The 18,503-nt window shown below is 40.0% G+C and overlaps 1 protein-coding gene across 3 annotated transcripts in view; it reads right to left on the reverse strand.

Moving 5' to 3' along the window:
- The window catches only part of GOLGA3 (golgin A3), a 38,247-nt gene extending 19,975 nt beyond the window's left edge, over positions 1-18,272 (reverse strand). Inside the window, exons 1-10 of one of the 3 annotated variants that reach the window (XM_074973318.1) lie at positions 18,158-18,272; positions 14,928-15,249; positions 10,928-11,083; positions 9,568-9,680; positions 6,931-7,625; positions 4,432-4,543; positions 3,334-3,640; positions 2,346-2,548; positions 1,850-1,987; positions 416-577 (exon numbers count right to left, since the gene is read on the reverse strand). In XM_074973318.1, coding sequence (XP_074829419.1) covers positions 416-577; positions 1,850-1,987; positions 2,346-2,548; positions 3,334-3,640; positions 4,432-4,543; positions 6,931-7,625; positions 9,568-9,680; positions 10,928-11,083; positions 14,928-15,060 — 2,019 coding nt within the window. In that variant the 5' untranslated portion in view covers positions 15,061-15,249; positions 18,158-18,272. Of the gene's footprint in view, positions 1-415; positions 578-1,849; positions 1,988-2,345; positions 2,549-3,333; positions 3,641-4,431; positions 4,544-6,930; positions 7,626-9,567; positions 9,681-10,804; positions 11,084-13,866; positions 14,031-14,927; positions 15,250-18,157 lie in introns of those variants that run through there. The other 2 variants (XM_074973316.1, XM_074973317.1) reach the window with 2 other exon arrangements.
- Positions 18,273-18,503: the final 231 nt, after the last annotated feature.

Consider the following 18,503-nt stretch of genomic DNA (forward strand, 5'->3'; position numbering starts at 1 on the left):
AGCACATCTAACTTTTAGTATTATTTAGTTCTTTTGGCACTGCAGAACTACAATCACCGAGAGAGGAAGCTCAATTCTATTCTAGTTCACACATCAAAAGAATTGCTAACTCTGCTCCGAATTGCCAAATCTTTATTATTGTTAAGGATGCACAAGAAAGAAATATAATGGTTTAACTTTCTGATCCCAGGTAGAATTTGAAGGACTGGTGGGTAGAAGTGGACTCTTTTTACAAGTAACTGAGCAAGTTTGAGCTGCAATTCAATGACACACCCAACACGCTTATCTTTCCATGCCATTTTTAGAGTAATCTTTCAGCACTTTAAACATTGTTAACTGAAAATCCATGTATTAGTCTTTCAGCTTGAGTGTTCTCCAGGAAGTCCTTGGGACACTATCCAGTAATCAAGTCTACCTGTTCCAGTTCTTGTTCCAGTGCTGCTGCAGAATCAGCCATTTTCTGCAGTTCTTCTCGCTCATCCTCAAACTCCTCTAGCCTTCTCTGCAGGTCCTCTTCCACCAAGGTTTTAGCCTCCTGGATCTGTACAAATGCAGCTTCTTGATCTAACATGTCAGCCTGCACAGAAAAAACAGGAAGTATTTACAAAGGAATTAGGAAAATGGTAAAAATATCAGATGAAATGGATTAAAAAAAAGTCAGAAAAAATATTGGAGAACAAAATAGGAAAACATTATTCAGTTCTTTGTATTACACTCCTGGCCCTCAGTGAAGTTATCCACTCAGTATTTGAAGATTACTGGGCTTCTAGGACACACCCATTGAAATGACTAGTGTGCATCTTGCACATTCATAAGAGACTGAATTCTGGCTAAGTGCTTTTAATTTTTTAAAAACTGATAAGCTACTACAGAAGGGAAGACCAAACATTTCTGCAGTCCCAGCATAAAATTTTCAAAAGAACTTCAGTGATTTAAGTCCCATTGAATCTCAATGAGATTCGGAGTTAGATTCCAAAGTCATTTCTGAAAACAGGATTTAGGAGTGTAAATTACCTAGGAATTTTTGAAAATTTTATTAATCTTTTCTGCTAGAGGACAGGAAGGATAAGCCTGGGGCATGAGAGATTTTCACAGAGAGCCCTTTAAGGATATGACCAATTTCGGTTAAGTTCCCCACCCCTCTATTTAAAATAACAATAATTATTAATCTGCAATAACAAATACAAATCTTTGCCACCAGCCTTTGTTTTTGGATGAAATTCTTGACCTATTAACCAACACTAAAATGAGTAAGGTGTTTTAGATCAGCCACAATATTAACTGGGTTTCCCAATATTTAGTAATATCAGAGTGCAAGAATGAGGATTCAAGTCTCAGTAGAATTTATCTGCTGCAAATAATCCAGAGCCACATCCCTCGCATGTATATTGTTTACAACAGGGTGGCCAAAGTGTGGCTCATTAAGTTTTCCAATGTATCTCATGGCTGGGCTAATCTCAACTGTAAAATTATGGCCTCAGACTCCAGGTCCCAGTCTGTAATGCTCCATTTTACTTTAATCAAAGGGGGCTACCTTTAGGCTTGTCAACAGGGTCTCTTTATGGTAGGTAAGTTTGTGACCTACAGAGGCTGACAGTTTCCTTTTTAACTAGCAAGATTCTTCATGTGGTTTTAAAATTTGGAGAAGCAACACTTGCCTTCTGGGGATGTAAATTTGAAAAGGCTCTTTGATCATGTAAGATATACACCAATTGAACGTACTCATAGTGAAGTCATTTCTACCAGTGTAAATACCTTCTTCCTGAATCTGAAAATATGGTGATCACTAAACTGGAATATAAAACTTGAACAACAGAACACAATTCAGACAGGCCACCTACAACCTTACCTCAATATTTTGCAGCTGTGTTGCAATACGTTCCTTTTCTTTGATGGATCTGTGCTGGGTCTCTGTTAGCTGATGGGACAATGACACGTTCTCTAGTTTGAGGTGCTCCAACATACCTGCTTGGGTCATTTGCCCAGCCTGCAGGAAGGAAAAGTCAATACAAATACTCAAAACGTGGGTGGACAATGAAAATGCTCCAGAGAAGAGGACTCAGTCTACCTGGGCCTTAGCTGTCACCTAATGGCTTTACAGATCTACATCCATGAGAAAGCTTAATAAGCTTTTCAGAAAGTGCATTGGTTAAGTTTATGCCTCAGTGTTAGACAGGAAGTAACACCTAAGGATGACAGGTAAAAGGGACAGAGCTAATTATGCACCTTACATAAATACAGAAACAAGACTGGGCCCTCCTTAAAAGTCTGAAAAGAATTTATCCACTGGCTAAAGCTAAGGTAAGAAAGAAAGCAGTGAGGGCGTGGAAAGTTCACACACTTACCTGTATATTGGCCATCTCACTCTGTAGTCTAACACGTGCCTCCTGTGCCACTGCCAGTTGCTGCTGGTACCACTGCCGCACATTTTGCAGCGAAGCGATCTCTGCTTGAGACGCTTTTAGCTTATTGGTCAACGTGGTCCGTTCTAACTGCACCTGCTGAAGCTGGTTCTGTAAGGAAGCCATTTGCTGTCGCAGACCGTGTACTAAAAAAGGCAAAAAAAAATTAAACTATGCTATTCCAGTGTCCAATTTTTGATGGTTTTAAGTGTAGCAATGAACCTTAAACATATGTCCACAGTCATCTTTTTATTGGAAGTGTGCCTAAATAACAAAGAACATCCATTCCCACAAACCAGAAGAAATTTCAGGACCCACAGAATTAGGGTCATTAGGAGAAAACAGCTTTTGAGGTCACTTCTTTGCATGTTCGAAGTTCCTTAGAAGCATAAAGAAGGGCGGAAATAAGTAAAACATTTGGGAGTATGCACATGTCTGGGAAATGGAAAGGATACTTGATGCTAACCAAAATATATTTCTCTTTTTGAAAAAAAACTTGTTAATGAATTGTCAAACAGTTTTTAGGCTGCGGACTCTGACTGTGCCTTCCTTTGCATCTGGTCAGTGCCTAGCACATTCTGGGAACTCCTGTAATGCAAAACAAGAAATAGTAATAATAAAATAAATAATCATGCAAATCTCTAAGGATCTGATACCAATGAGATACAAGTTAATAACTTCTCCCTATTCCCTCGTTTTTAATGCCGAACATGCCTAACTGGAAATCAGTTTCTTCCTTGTCTTAAGATGGAAACGCTATCTAGTAAGACCCTGTAGGCAGCGTCATGATACACAACAAATTAATCACTTTCTTGTTTGCAAGGTAGTTACATCAGTAATTGATAGTGCACACAAGAAGTAAGATTTAATGAAATTGCTTGTGGAACAGAAAAAAGATACATTTTCAAGAATCAAGTTTACATTAGCTCACCTGTGTTATCCCTGCTGAGAACATTTTTTTGCATATCTTCAACTTTTCCCATGAGTCTTTGGTACTGTTCCTCTGCCAGTTGCAGGTCATTATTTGAGGAAGCCAAGCTAGCATTCTTGGCTTCCAAGGTGTTCTGCAGGTCAGCCATAGCTCGTTCCAGATCCCAGCAAGATTGCTTTAAGGTAGCCACTTCTGAGCTCAACGAATCCTGCTTCTGTTGGCTGCTCTGACTGTGCTCCATCTGATCCTGAAGCCTCATGTTCAAAGCTGCAATTTGGGCTTGCAGCTCAGTCTTCTCTTTAAGTGCCTGAACAAGTCCAAACAATAAAAAATAATTTTAGGAGAAACTAATAAATAAGTATAGTGCATTAGCAAGAGAGGTAGAGATATCAATATTCTGTCTAAAAGAGTCAGCCGTTCCAAAAATATATTTTGCTCTGCTGGATAACATTTCTATGTAAAATAAGAAAAAAAAAATCACACTGTATTTAATAAATGTCTCAAATATGCAGGAAAAATGTAGACAAAAGTGCATACAAAATAGACAGCATCCTTAAAAAAAAGACGGACACAGGTATTTGGTACTTAAGATAGCTTGCTAGACACTGACAGTCTCAGTCTTGCTTTAAATACCCATCTTATGCTTGCAAGTGATCATTCCTCTGCTCTGATGTCCCCTACTGTTTGACACTCACTTGTCCTTAACCTTTTTTTTTTTTTTTTTTTTTTTTTTTTTTTTTAAGAGAAATGGAATGAGAAAGAAGTCTGAAACTGCCACCCACTTTAAGGGTAAATATTTAATATATGTTGAGCCCACCACTGGCTCAACGTTTACTACTACTTCTTTACACTCCTTTTTCTCTATTCTCTCTTTTGTGGACCACTTCAGTATGGTTTTTTTTTATTATTTATTATTATTATTATTATTATTATTTCAGATTTTAAAAGCTTTATTTTAAATAAACAGCCTTTTTATCTATCCTACATAACATTTATGAAAACCACCTCTCTGCAAACACAATGTGGGAGCTACTTTAAAATTTGAATTAGTGTATGACTGTAGTTGATTAAATACAGAAATTCAGATTAATTTTCTACCTGATTAGCTTCTAATGACAGTGCTTCGAGCTGTCCTTCAAGTCTCATCTTCTCTTTTAGGACCTGCAACATTTCATCATGAGTTCCTGTGACAGAGCTTTCCACAGACACACTGGAGACAGAAACCACAGGCATTTAAAGAGTTAGGATTCTTTATAAATCACCCATTTATAAAGAGGTGAAGCTGAAATTACAAGATGTTCAAACTCCACTAAATAACTCAGTTCTAAATGAGCTACAGTTTTGGGCAGTCTTTTTAGCTTTGTGAAAAACTCACCACAAAAAACGAAACAAATTTCACTTGCCATCTGACAGACAAAACGCTGGATTGGGAGCTATCTGAATTCCCCAAAACTGGGCATATCATGGAACGGATGTTTGTTCTCCAGGAAAGAAAGTTAATGGGCTGACTTTATTATCCTCAGAAACTAAACATCCCTTTACCAAGAGATTTACAGACATCTCAAGGGAAAAGTGTCTTGTGATCAAGCACCTTTCACATGCACCAACCACACAAAACTATTTTAACATGAAAATAAATGGATAGTTGTCACAGCTAAAGCAAAAAAAAAAAAGCTATTCAGCATGGAGTATACCCTATTCCCCTTCCCCAGTATAGTTTACTCAGCAAATCCATGAAGTTCAGAGAAAATGAGCAAGAACTTCTGCTTTCTCTCCTGTCAGGATTAGGCATAGATTGTGATTATCTAATGACAACTGATTTTGCTCTAAGAATTTTGAGAGGTTTGTAATTCTTCCAAAGATAAGTCAAATAATTGTATTTTCTAAATTTGTACAAGTTGTTTTGGTAACTGCATCTTTAGACAACAATAGTATTGTGAGTTTGACTAGTTTTCTGCTTGCTAGTCTAACCTTGATCTCCTGTAAGGGACAGATATTAAGCCATAGTTAGGATGTCAGAGACACAAACTTCTGAGGATCTAACAGTTAAACCCCTTCTAAAGGTCTGAAGAGGATATGAGTATCTAGGGCAAGTATCCTGGCATCTTGCAAGTACAGAGGACTGAAAGCAAACAAATAAACAAAAGAACCACACACTTCTCTGCACAGATAACTACTCTATAAACAGACCAAAGAGAACACATTAGTGTTTCTTAAGACAGTATCATATATCATTTCATTTTTTAAAAAAATCAGTGCAGTCCAATGAAATTCTGTGTCACGTAATACATAACTAGTCTGAGACCAAAGAGAGCTTTAGATGGAAAGAGGGGGGCTGCTAACAGGGCATTCTCTATGAAGGCGCTACTGTTTTAAAATTTGCTCCCACCAACCACCACCTCCTGGCCAAAATAAGCCCAAATCTAACTACCTTCAGGGCATAGAGCAAAGCTCTAGGCACCCGAAAAGAGTAGAGGAAGGAATTGTTAGGGGGAAGACAATCTGAGTTTAAATTGCCTAAAGGCTATGTCTACACTAGAGAATTTACAGCAGCACAGCTGAACTGCTGCAAGGTTCCCCGTGTACCCACTCTATGCTGATGATGGAGCTGTCCACACCAGCATTTCTGTCAGTGTAACTTTTGTCAGTCAGGGGTGTTTTTTCACACCCCTGACTGACAAAAGTTTTACCCACAAAAGTGCTAGTGTAGACATAGCCGTAGTCACTGGTGGTGGGTAAACTTATACAGTATTACTGTATTTTTAAGTTACGTATGGGTATACCAAAAGGGTCCCTTTCTACAAGTTTAAAAGAAAGTAAGGAACTTTTAAAAACCTGACTGGAATCATGACAGGAAGTTACAAATATCTGAAATATTACAGTTTAGGTAAATTTGTTCCCTAGGCCATTAAAAATGCATACCTTAAAAATTCTGCTCATTCACTGTTCAGCGTGTAATGCCTGAATAATCCCTCTCCTCACCATGCACCTACACCCGTTTTGACAACTCTATCTGAATGATCACTATTGTGAAAAACCAAATTTCCCAATCTGGTTATATTTGGCTCTAATTGGCACTCCGACAAACTGTAACACTATTAGTCTCAGCCAAGTGGTCCTCAGAAAGGTGCAAAATTATTACCTCTCTATGAAAACAAAGAAATCCCTTCAATCAATCAGATACTGAAAACCAAACGGCCAGTGATTAGTGCACAGGATAGGTAAACACACCAGCACAAACTGGAAATGAGTTTTGGAAAGCCATTTTTGATGTATAGGGCTGAGTGGATAATACAAGCAGTGGACACCACAATCAAATTCTACTATATTTTAAGAATCGTGATGACAAAGCATACACATGTCTACAGTGCCCTTGTTTTAATCACTTGATCAGGGACAGTTCCTATAAACTAAAAATATCTACAATAAAAATGTATTCAGCGCAGTGGTTTCTATTAGGACTCATTAGTTATCACACATCTGATCATACTGAACAGAACTTTCGTTATACCCAAAATGTTGTAGTTGGGAATTAAAGCATCAGGTTACATATGCCAAAGAAGTGCAATGCGTGTATTGTGCAACGTAATGTCTTACCTGCTAGAAATACTGTCTCTCCGACTCCGCACTTCCCCATTCACTTCCTGCTCCTGGGCATGATGCTCTGCTGCTGCAGCCTGCAATACTTCCCTGATGGAAGGAAATTGCCCCACTCCATCTGGAGGGATCTCCTGGCCATTTACTGTACATGAAATGCCCTGCTTGCCTTCTGCATTCAATAAAATGCTATACGTCCCCCTTCCTGACACACTGCTGTAGGTAGAGCTGTCACTCTCATTTCCATCCAGCCTTATTCCTAAATCGCTTCCGTCAATCTCTGAAACACTGTCTCCTGCTATGGAGGAATTCTCCAGTCGGTCATCTGTTTCAGAGCGGAGACAGATCTCAGATACTACAGAAGTCAGACCACTTCTATTCTCCTTTAGAGACCCACCAGATGCATCGGCAGTCACAAAATTCCTAGTAGCATTTCCAGGATCTGAATTTTCAGTTCTGTAATCAGCCAAGGACCGGATCTTACTTGACTTGGAAGATTTGGAGCTTCTTCTCTCTTTTGAAGGGGCTGGAAGTCCCAGGCTGCCCAGTTTTGGCCCCCTTGGGACACTGGTCCGCAAGAAGGAGTACTCTTTTGTCATAGCTACAGTGCTGGCCCTTGGCAAGATTTCTGGATTTAACATCAGCTCCGGATCTAGTGTACTAGAGGGCCGGTTTTTGGTTGTAGAGTAGCTGGACTAAAAGAAATCAGAAGCGAACAATAAATTCTAGAAGACTACACTTAAACTCGCATCAATTTTTTCTTATCATTGTATTTAGAAAGCTGTAAAATGTTCATTTTTCTTTTATAACAGCACTTGGACTTATGTAGCACTTCATGAACAAGCTTCTCTTAATAGCTAGTTAACCCAGTCCTGGCTGAGATTTGGATATGGAGGAGAGCTAACTGATTGAGTCTCAATCCAGACTCAATGAAGGTAATCTAGGTAAAAGTGTGAAAACTAATCAGAAGATATTGCAAAAGAGTACTTTAACAACTTTATAAAGGCTTCAACCTCTAAATAATTATATTTAAAACTTTCCAAAATTTTTCAAGGGTTTTTTTTTTTTTTGTATTATGAGAAGACAAAGAAAAGAATATGGATTTTTCAGATACTTTTCAGAACATCTATGATTTAGATGTGTGCGCGCATTTAAAAACAATATTATGGAAAGTCAATTAATGGGGATTAATTATATTTAGTATCTCCTAAAAAAGTGAAACTGCATAGCTTTAAACTTTAAAATATTATCTTTTTACAATAATATATATACACAATAATATATCAGATTTGCACATTCTAATTACAGCATGCAATTCTATGTTGACACTAGATAAATCAAATGCAATTATATTGATTACATAAATATATAATTAAATGCTCAAAAATACTAGATTAAAATGTCACATTATGAGATAAATGCATAAGAGCAAAGAGACCCAGTTTAGAAATAACCAAAAGTATTATGAGCACAAGGTCAATTTAGTATTACCCAAATATGAACTGTAGAATCCTTTACTCAGGACTTATCTCCAAAGGGTTTAATCTTTCCTGCGTACTCCTCTCCATCCATCTTCTTCCTTCTCCACTTCTCTGTCTCCTGGATCACCCCCTTCTCCCACCTGCTCCTCCCATTCCCCCCACACTATACCCCTACACTCTTTTTTGTAAATCAAGGAAATAAAACATGCCAATCATTCTCTTGATCTTGCTGCCCCCAGTCCTGCAAACACAACTATTAGTAACTTTATGCATGTTAGGAGTCTCATTTGAGTTTAATGGGACTACTTACATGGTAAATTATGTTCAGGTTTAGACTGCACCTGTCATCATGGAATCATGGCCTTTGCTTGGATATTGTGCACCTTTCCCCCAGGCTTCATCTATTTTTGTATTTGAGATTGTAAGCTCTTTGAGTAGGAGCCATGTCTTCCTGTCTGTTAGCACGGAGTAAAATTTACTAACAGTATCTAGCAGAACGGAGCCCTAGTCCTCAGTGGGGGCTATGGGCTCTACTGCACCATAAACAAATAATAAAGTAAGTATATATAGTGGTACGATGAAAAGTGTACAGTTATTGCAGATGGTGCCTAAATGGAAATCTCGCATTGTACACTTTTGAAGAGAGCAGTGGCAGTTTACTCAGACCTATGCTTTTCTTAACAAGGGATTGTAAAATCTGTTGTTTTTTTTAACATTTCTACTAGTCCAACCGTATATTATTGTTCTTCACACTAGATTTTCCAATTTATCATCAAAAAACCTAGAAGCAGCAATTTCTTTGTGAAATTCCTAGCAAGTGAGGGAAGACACTCAAAGCTGTGGACTACGGTAAATAGGATACCATAATATATAAAACAAATAATCATTCCAACCTCAGGAAAAATATATAGGACCAAATTCTTCCTTCAGTTACACTTGTGGTACCCTGCAGCCTTCATGGATTACCATGATGCAACTGAAGGCAAAATTTGGCACATACAGAAGAGAATTAGAAAAATACATTTTCCTGGCTAGACGTTATTGAATGTGTACAGCCAAGAAACAGACAGTTTAGGGCAGGTATGGGTTCATTTTCCTAGCTTTCCACCTACACAGAGATCACCTAGAAACAGAGGATCTGCTACAAGGTGCTTACTCTTTCTTGGTGCCTTTTTACCCTGTACTGTTTGAGCTGCTCTTCCAGACGCCTTCTTGCCTGAAGTCTGATTTGTTCCTCTTTCTCCAATGGGAGCGAAGACGCAGATGAACCTATGTACAAAAGTTACCTCTAAAGTCACACAGAAAACTTCAAAAGGCAAACACAAAAAGGGTGGAAAATATCCCTACATCAACCCCTTCTCCCATCAGCAACATGTACACAACATTCATGCTTAAGCAGAGCATGCATCATTCTCAAGGACAGCCCTTTAGCATGCAGCTCAGGAATACTCCCCCATCTTCCAAAGTGTCCTTGTGTAAGCATTGAGATTACAGTGCTCAATTAAATCATTTTATATTTACAAATGCCACAATTCTTTCAAGTGATCTGAGACAAAACCTTCCACAGTAAGAGCAAGAATACTTTTACCATCTAAATCCCACCTGCTTTAGAACCCGAATTCTGACAGAATGACAGAAATAGGCAAAAATCTATTCAGTTTCTAGTCCCATCCCTCAGAGGCTTGTAAGATTGTTCCCTACAGTACATCTTCTTGAATTTTGTCCAGTTTAGTATTAAATATGTGATGCAGCTCCTCTTACTTCCCTTGAGAGACTATTCTAGTCTAAGGGCTTGTCTACACTTACCGGGGGGGATCATTGAGCGGCGGTCGATGCATCGGTGGTCGATTTAGCAGCTCTAAGGAAGACCCACTAAATCGACTGCAGATCACTCTCCCATCGACTCCTGTACTCCACCAGATCGAGAACAGTTGGGGAAGTCGACAGGAGAGCATCTCCTGTCCATATCACGTAGCGTGGATCCTGCGGTAAGTAGAGCTAAGCTATGTCGATTTGAGTTACACTGTTCATGTAACTCATATTGTGTAGCTTACAATCGAATTTCCCTTGTAGTGTAGACAAGGCCTAAGACATCCCACTGTAAGAAACTTCTGCTATTATTTAACCTAAAATTGTCATTTTCTCAGTGTCATTCCATTACTCCCGAAGTGGGACAAACTAGGGCAATTTAGCTTCCTATCCACTATAATGTGCAGGTCAATAGAACAACCAAACTTGTTAAATGTTAAGGCACATGCTTTACTGGGAGCAGAGAGTGGTTTATTGCAAAAATGAATTTTAGTCCAAGCTTAAGTGATTCTGCAGACACACTCAGAGAAAAAAAGCTTTAGGCAGCAAGAGAAGCAGGGGCTCTACAGTAAACAGATGCTTACACAATTCAGTTTCTTGCATGGGAAGACTTAGTTTGAGTGACTGCAAAGCTTCTTTTCTAAGAACTACTCCCTCAGCACTAGTTCCCTGAGACTTCCTTAGGTTGTCATGGAAACCAGCCACACCTGGAGAGTCTTGACCATGTGGACTGCTGGTTGATTCAAAAGACAAAGGGAGGTCAGGATAGAGTGCCTCTGGTCCATTCTGGTAAGTGTCCCGTTTGCTGTTTATCTCCAGACTTTCTCCTTCATTTGGCACTCTGTTGGCATTAATACTAGTTGCTGAAAAGAAAGTTACATTGCATTAATTCACACTGGCAGCTATAAGTCCTCCCATTCAACCCTGCACACACTTCCAAAACCAAATCCAACAAATTAATAGGATTGGTTTTTAGACTGTAAGAATGCCTACAAATTGCTATGATTTCTACTTCAAAGAAAAATTAGATGGAGGAAGTTTTTTTCTCCATTCAGAACAAGCAAATATACTTTGCACTCCTATTATGCCCTACATCAGAGGATCTCAAAGGGCATCAAAAGCATTAACTAAGCCCCTTCCCAACAACCTTGTTAGGCAAGTATCATCCCAGTTCTCAGATGCATCATATGTATACAGCACAATAGATAACATGAACCAAAATAATGAAGCAAGAAAATACAAAACAGAAGTCCCCCAATTAATTTTTATTAGATTTCATATATAACGCAAAAAGAACTAACCTAAATCTGGACCTCATCCCTGTTTGGCGGTGTCTATATGCATTTTACATGAGGAAAAAAATACATCCTCAATTGAAGCATAACACTTATATATAAAATATACAAATTTATATTTTAAAGACCTCCATCTTGCTTCTCTGCTTGATGGAGCAAAGATGTACATTTAAGACATGGTTGTGGCAGAACTTCATGATTAATTTTAAGATACATGTTTCTAGATCGCTCGAGAAAAAAAATCTATCCAAAAGGAAGTTGAAATAGCCACCTGGCTGGTACAGTTTATTCAAAAACGTTTATGTGAACAAACAGAGCTGAAAAAAACTTGTGCTAAAATAGAATTGTTTCTGCTGCTTACTTCTGACACACACTCATCTTTTCAGAAAGGAGGGCTGTTATTGATAACGTACAGAAACTAGATATAAGCAAACAGATCACAATGATTAAAGAAAGTGGTTCTTTTTCCACTTGGATATGAAAGTTACTGCTTAGCTATGAAATACTTTTGGCATAAAATAGGATCATTTCAAGCACCAGATAAGGAAGAAGGGAAGTTACACAAAAATCAGGAACAATAATAATACTCAGATGTGGTAACCTTTAAAGCACCCCTCTGAAGTTAAATAAGATACATTGGGGGGGGTCAGGGGGGATTCAAGTAGGGCAGTGCTTTTGTTTTGTTACATAAAAACTGGTCTTCTCATTTAGTATGTCAAATTACACTTTAGAAGAGTTTTAAAATGAAAAGACAGTAAACAAATGAATATACTGATTCAAGATACAAAGATTAACTAAAAAAATGAAGCACACACTATAATCCACTTGGAGTAAATTAGGATATAGTGAAACTCCATTTATAGAGAATTGCCCATTTGTTTGAGATTTACTGCAGCGTGATACTTGTATTTCCAATTATAACGAACCACTGCTTACCAAGAAAATATCTTGTTGTAAAGGGCTTCACTGCGTTTCGTGTTAACTAAGGTCATGGGTCCATGCAGTTTGTGGTAAGATGGAACCAAATTCCATGACAACATCCCTGGAATCTCTAGGGCCTAGTCTGTCCTAGAAAAGGTTTCCCAGTATAGTTATACTAGCAACCCCAGTGTAGATACATACCTACAAAAGAGTGCTTTTTGCCAAAATAGCTGATAGCAGTTCCTCAAACAAATCAAACTGTACTTGCAAAAGCATTTTTTGCAGATATAATTATCTACATATTTTTTTCCCCAGTATAGAAACGTAATAACACTCCCCCCCCCGCAAAAAAACCCCACCACACCTGAACAAAAATGTCTAGTGCTGACCTGCCAATATTCTGATGCAACATACTTACATAAGAACAGCCATACTGGGTCAGACCAAAGGTCCATCTAGCTCAGTATCCTGTCTTCTGATAGTGACCAATGCCAGGTGCCCCAGAGGGAATGAACAGAACAGGTAATCATCAAGTGATCCATCCCCTGTCGCCCATTCCCAGCTTCTGGCAAACAGGCTAGAGACGCCATCCCTGCCTATCATGGCAAATAGCCATTGATGGACCTATCCTCCAGAAATTTATCTAGTTCTTTTTTGAACCCTTTTATAGTCTTGGCCTTCACAACATCATACTTGAAATTCTTCAAACATTTTCATTTAAATATAATCAATGGAGGTTTGCATTGAACTAAATATTAAAATAAACACCACAAAAACACTACAGCAGCCCATGTTATTGGTTTTTATATTAAAAAAATTATACTGGTGCTGTTTCAGTTTTTGATATGTCTCAGATTTTTGTATTGGGAATGCATAACTGCATCAGAAGTTGTCAAGAGGAAAGAGCCATTTTGAAAGCTATGTTGGGACATGGGAGGCAATTTGGCATGTTAGCTGGCTATTTCTACTGTGATGGTGAGTAGTGAAATAGCTATGTCATTTATAGGCTTCAGCCACAACGCCTCAGAAATGACTGGGCAGTTCAAATCTTTGAGCGACTGTTTCAGCCTGTCTTTCTCAATCTGCAGACAACACTGCATCAGTTTACATCTGTTTCATGATTTAAAGGTTATCCTCAACCATAAAAAAAACAGTGTTAAAAATACATTAAAAAAAAAAAGATTCTGGAGCACAATTCTCAGCATGGGAATGATTTTATGACAAATTCTATAGCCACAGAATACACAGGACACTATATGCTATTGCTAATGTTCTTAAGGTGACAGTAATTTTGATAAAAAGAAAAGGAGGACTCATGGCACCTTAGAGACTAACCAATTTATTTGAGCATGAGCTTTCGTGAGCTACAGCTAAAGCACCGGAAAGTATAATTAAATAGATTAAAAACAAGAGAAAAGCATGCTACTTACAAGCTATGATTGTTAGGAAGATGCTTGACAGAGATAAGGACAGGAAACAGTTAAATTTTAACTTCATGCAAGATGAATGATTCATCTTATGATTATACCCTGGCAATCAGATACAAGGCTGTCTGACAAATGCAAATAAAGGCTCTGGGCTCCCCTTGTTGTAGCTGTATGACCAAAAAAACAAAAACAAAAAACAAAAACAACCAGAACTGTATAGGTGGAAACTGTAACATACATTAATTACTCAACCATTTCCAACCAACACTAAATCAGTTCCACATATGCATATTAGGTTCACTAATGGCTGTTAGCAAAGATGATCAGGAATGCAACCCCATGCTCTGGGTGTTCCTAGCCATTGATTGCCAGAAGCTGGCAGTGGACAACAGGAGATGGATCACTCGATGATTGCCTGTTCTGTTTGTTCCCTCTGAAGGCCCTGGCACTGGCCATTGTCAGAAGACGGGATACTAGACTAGATGGACCATTGGTCTGACCCAGTATGGCCGTTCTTATGTTCAACAATAAATCTTTATCCTAAGGAGGCCTATTTAGGTAAGCACATTATTAAACTTCTTGTGAACAAGTGCAAAGTTTTCTACTTCATTATTTCGTAAAGTGGAACAGTTTGTGGATTATGCTAAAACCGGAAAAAAGCACTCTTTTTCTAGAATAAGAGAGTATTCACACATGGAGTTATGCCGGAATAGCTATTCCATAATAACTCCAGGTGTAGACAAGCCCTTAAGGATCCTACCACTTTTAATGTCAGCAGAAGAGAAATATAACACAGATTGAGCAGTCCCTATCATAATTAATTGGTTTTAATTAATGGCTTTAAAAACAAAATTTAGAAGCAGTTTTTAAATTAAAAAGTTGGAATTCTTCTGAATTTCTAAGACAGATGGGTTGTAGTATTCACAAGACATTCTGTAGTATTATACAGCAAAATACACTACTGATTCCAACAAAATAATGGTCAATGTCTTGTATGACAAAATCATGAGTGAAAGAGAGGCCTTATAATCAGAAAGAGATTCAATTCTTATGAAACAACTTACTGTTAATTTCAGCTCCTTCGGTTGGCATATCTGATTTGGCCTTATAATTCAGCCGTTCTTCTGAACTGTGAGAAGCCCCATTGCTAGCTCTGTTCTCCAACAGGGCATCTTGCTGAACAGATGACGAGTCCATGGTAAGAATGACCCAGATCCAAGGAAATTAATTCTTCTGAATAATTTGCCTCCAAGTGAACTACCAAGTCCGGATTGTCTCCATCAGCAGTAGTGCCATTCGAGATGTCATACAGGAGCACAATAGTGGGCTTTTCTTTTGTTGGTTTACAGTAGGCAGCTCAGAAATTCCAGGAGGTCATAAAATATCCTGGAGTAAAAAAAGCAGTTACCAAGATGCTACATGCACTGGAAACAAATACATTTATTTAAAAAACATATTCACAACTTTGAAGATACCAGATAGACAGTAAGTAGCACTTACAAATTGCTCTTCACCCACTCAATCCATTTACTTCAATGTACAGATCAAGTATGAAATGATAGTGCAGACAATAATCCACTGTCCTGGTCAATGAATGCATTATTTAATAACATATTTCTCAACTTTTACAGTACAAAGACCTGTGCAAGCCTACAGAAATTGGTTCTGCACCCAGACAATTGATTTAAGATCATTATCCTAAAGTCCTTTTTAATGTAAATATATATTTTAAACCTGGTATCAGCTCCAATAAACTAGAAGTATGCAATTGTCCTACTCCAACAGTGGTCACTCATTCCTGACCATATTTCCCCAAAGGAAAATGGGTCATCGCATTGGGGCTCTCTCAAACCCGCACCCCGCCCCCATCCAATGCAGGGCTGGCCCAGGCCCCTCCACCCAGGGCTGACTGCTTGCTCAAGCCCCATGAACATTCCTCTGCACACACCCTTTGGTGGTCGTGCACCATTTTTTGGCAAAACTGGGCATGATGATCAGTTGGCAAGAGCAAACCTGCCCCGTTTTGCCAAAAAAGTCAGGATGTCCGGGACAAGGCTTAAAAAGGGAACCATCCCAGCCAAAATGGGACATATGATCACCCTACTCATTAATAATCTGGACTCCTGTGCTGTATTTTTCATTTTGGGGAGTTATTCCAGTTGAAGTCTGTTATTTTACCTGTATGAATGCAAATAGTGGCTTGAATTTAACTTTTTATTTAAATCATGACACTATTGTTTATTCAGTTGTAGCTCAGGTTCCTGCACAGCAACCACCACATATAACTTTGCAGGAACATGACCTACTAATTACAGCTTGTGTTGACAGTCAAAATGAAAGTTAGCTGCCAGCCAAGGCTGGCCTTCTCTTAGGGCAAGGCTACAGAGGATTTCCTAACAAAAAACCCTGCATTCTGCCAACGATATGTCAAACAGCCAAATGTTTAAATATGGGTCAAGACATAAACTGATAATTTGTTAAATTATAAAGATAATATTGCATTCATTTAAATTACCAATAGGCTAATTAAATATAAATTGTAGAAGATTACAAAAAACAAGACACTAAAAAGCATTTTACTAAAGAGCAGAATTTTAGCTAACAGTGTAAAAACTGTTAAAAGTGTAAATTACACTTCCACACCCAATCAAATAATTTGAGCAATTTAACCTTCTATTCCCTCTCCATCTCCAGAGCGTACATCTGAGGTGCCACACCACTTGATCTCTTGGTGATAAGAGCAATGGTGTAAAGGGAAAAATACAACCACATTTAAGACCAGATCCTGCGGTCATGAAGGTAAAACTCTCACTGAAATCAACAGAAATTTAACATGCACAGGACTGGACTTAGTGCTATCCCAATACCAAAGAGCCTTGTCTACATCACATGGATAACAAAGAGACAATGACCCTAGAGAGCCAGCAGCTAATCCACGCCTATTTTCACAACAGGTGTCTGGACTGGGGTAGGCATTTTAGGATGGAATTTCCCTCCACAAAAGAGAAATATGCATACATTACAAATAACCTCTGACTTTTTAAAGTTACATATAACTCTAACTTAAACTTGAGTAATAGCTGCTACCAGTGCCGACATCACAACAGATACTGTACATAGAACAAGTCATAAGGGGATCCTGACTGTAGCAATAGGGTAAAGAGAGTTTACGATCACCATAGTTACACCTTACACAATCCAGTCTGACTACATTAGATGATTTGTCACACATTCCTAGCAATAACAAATACCCGTGTCTGCCCTCTACATAAACATTCATGCTGCACAGAGAGACTTTTAAAACATAGCAAAATATAACAACAAAGTTTGTACAAAGGGCTATGTCTATACAGTACTCCCCCTTCCTAAGGCTCTTCCTTGTTCCTAATCATATAAAGTCATCACATTTTGACTTCTAATTGCTATTAAAGTCCATTATAAATTATCTCTTTATAACATACCCATCACAGGCTCCCATCAGACACCTTACACAGAAAGGAGCAGTGTTGGAGGGGAGTGTATAGCCAGCACTAAGAGTGCAGGCGTTCACTAAACCCAAAACCCCAAAAGAACCCGTTTTAGTAAAAGCACAACACAGCCGGACACCCTGAGAAACTTAAAACTTATGCCTATGGTTATCGGAGGCAGAGAAAAACAAGCTACAAGAAGCATAAGCTAGGGACACCTAGGATGACAGAAGTCTTCTATCTGACTCCGAGACAGGAAGCTGGATGTTAGGAAAAGAGAGATGGCACAATAATATTCCGCACTGACGTTGCACCTTGCATCCACCACAACCCCAAAGAAACTAGAGACGCTCAGCACCACCGAGCCACCCACTGCTTGGCCTTGGCAAACCCCCTTGGCGCTGGTGCGGGGAAGAAGGTTTAACCTCCACACAGGGCAGGCAGGAAGGTGTCCACGAGGACTGATTCGCCCCGCACCAACGGCACGGGGTTTAATTCGCCTACCTGGGACACACAGAGCGCTGGCCTGAAGCCCCAAGGACGCTGAGCGAGATCCCGGCCTGCCCAGCCCACAAACCCCCCACCCAGCCCAGCCCAAGCCAGATCTCAGACCCCCCCCCACCTCCGCCCCGTCCAGGCCACAGCCCAGACCCGGCCCGTCCAGCCCAGAGCCCCAGTCCAGCCCAAGCCAGACTCCCCGGCGCCGGCCCACCCAGGACCCCCGGCCCTTCCGCCAGCTCTTGCCCCCCAGCCCTTCCCTGTGGGGACTCGGGGCCCAGCGCTCCGCCCACGGGACCCCCAGCAGGCCCCGTCCCCTCCCCACAGACCTGACAGCTCCCGACGGGCTCCGTCCTCTAGCTGCCAGCCCGAGACGTGGCGCCGCCGCCGCCTCAGCCGGGGGAGGGGGAGCGGTGCAGCGCGTTTCTCCTTCCCCGCTGGGAGGGCAGGCCGCGGGGGTCCGGAGTGGCGCCGATCCCCGCCGGGCCTGTCTGCCTCGCACACCCCGACCCTCCTTCCCCCGACTGGGGGCGTCCGCGGCTCGGGCAGCGGGGGTCAGCGGGGCCAGGCGGAACGGCTGAGGGGGCCGCTGTTTCCCAGCTGCGGGGACGGGCTTTGCCGGCGACCTTCCGGCATCGGAAGTGGGAGGGCGGTCCCCGCCTTGTTGTTTGCCTT

Source organism: Natator depressus, chromosome 15 (assembly GCF_965152275.1).
Source record: "Natator depressus isolate rNatDep1 chromosome 15, rNatDep2.hap1, whole genome shotgun sequence".
NCBI classification, from domain to species: domain Eukaryota; kingdom Metazoa; phylum Chordata; order Testudines; family Cheloniidae; genus Natator; species Natator depressus.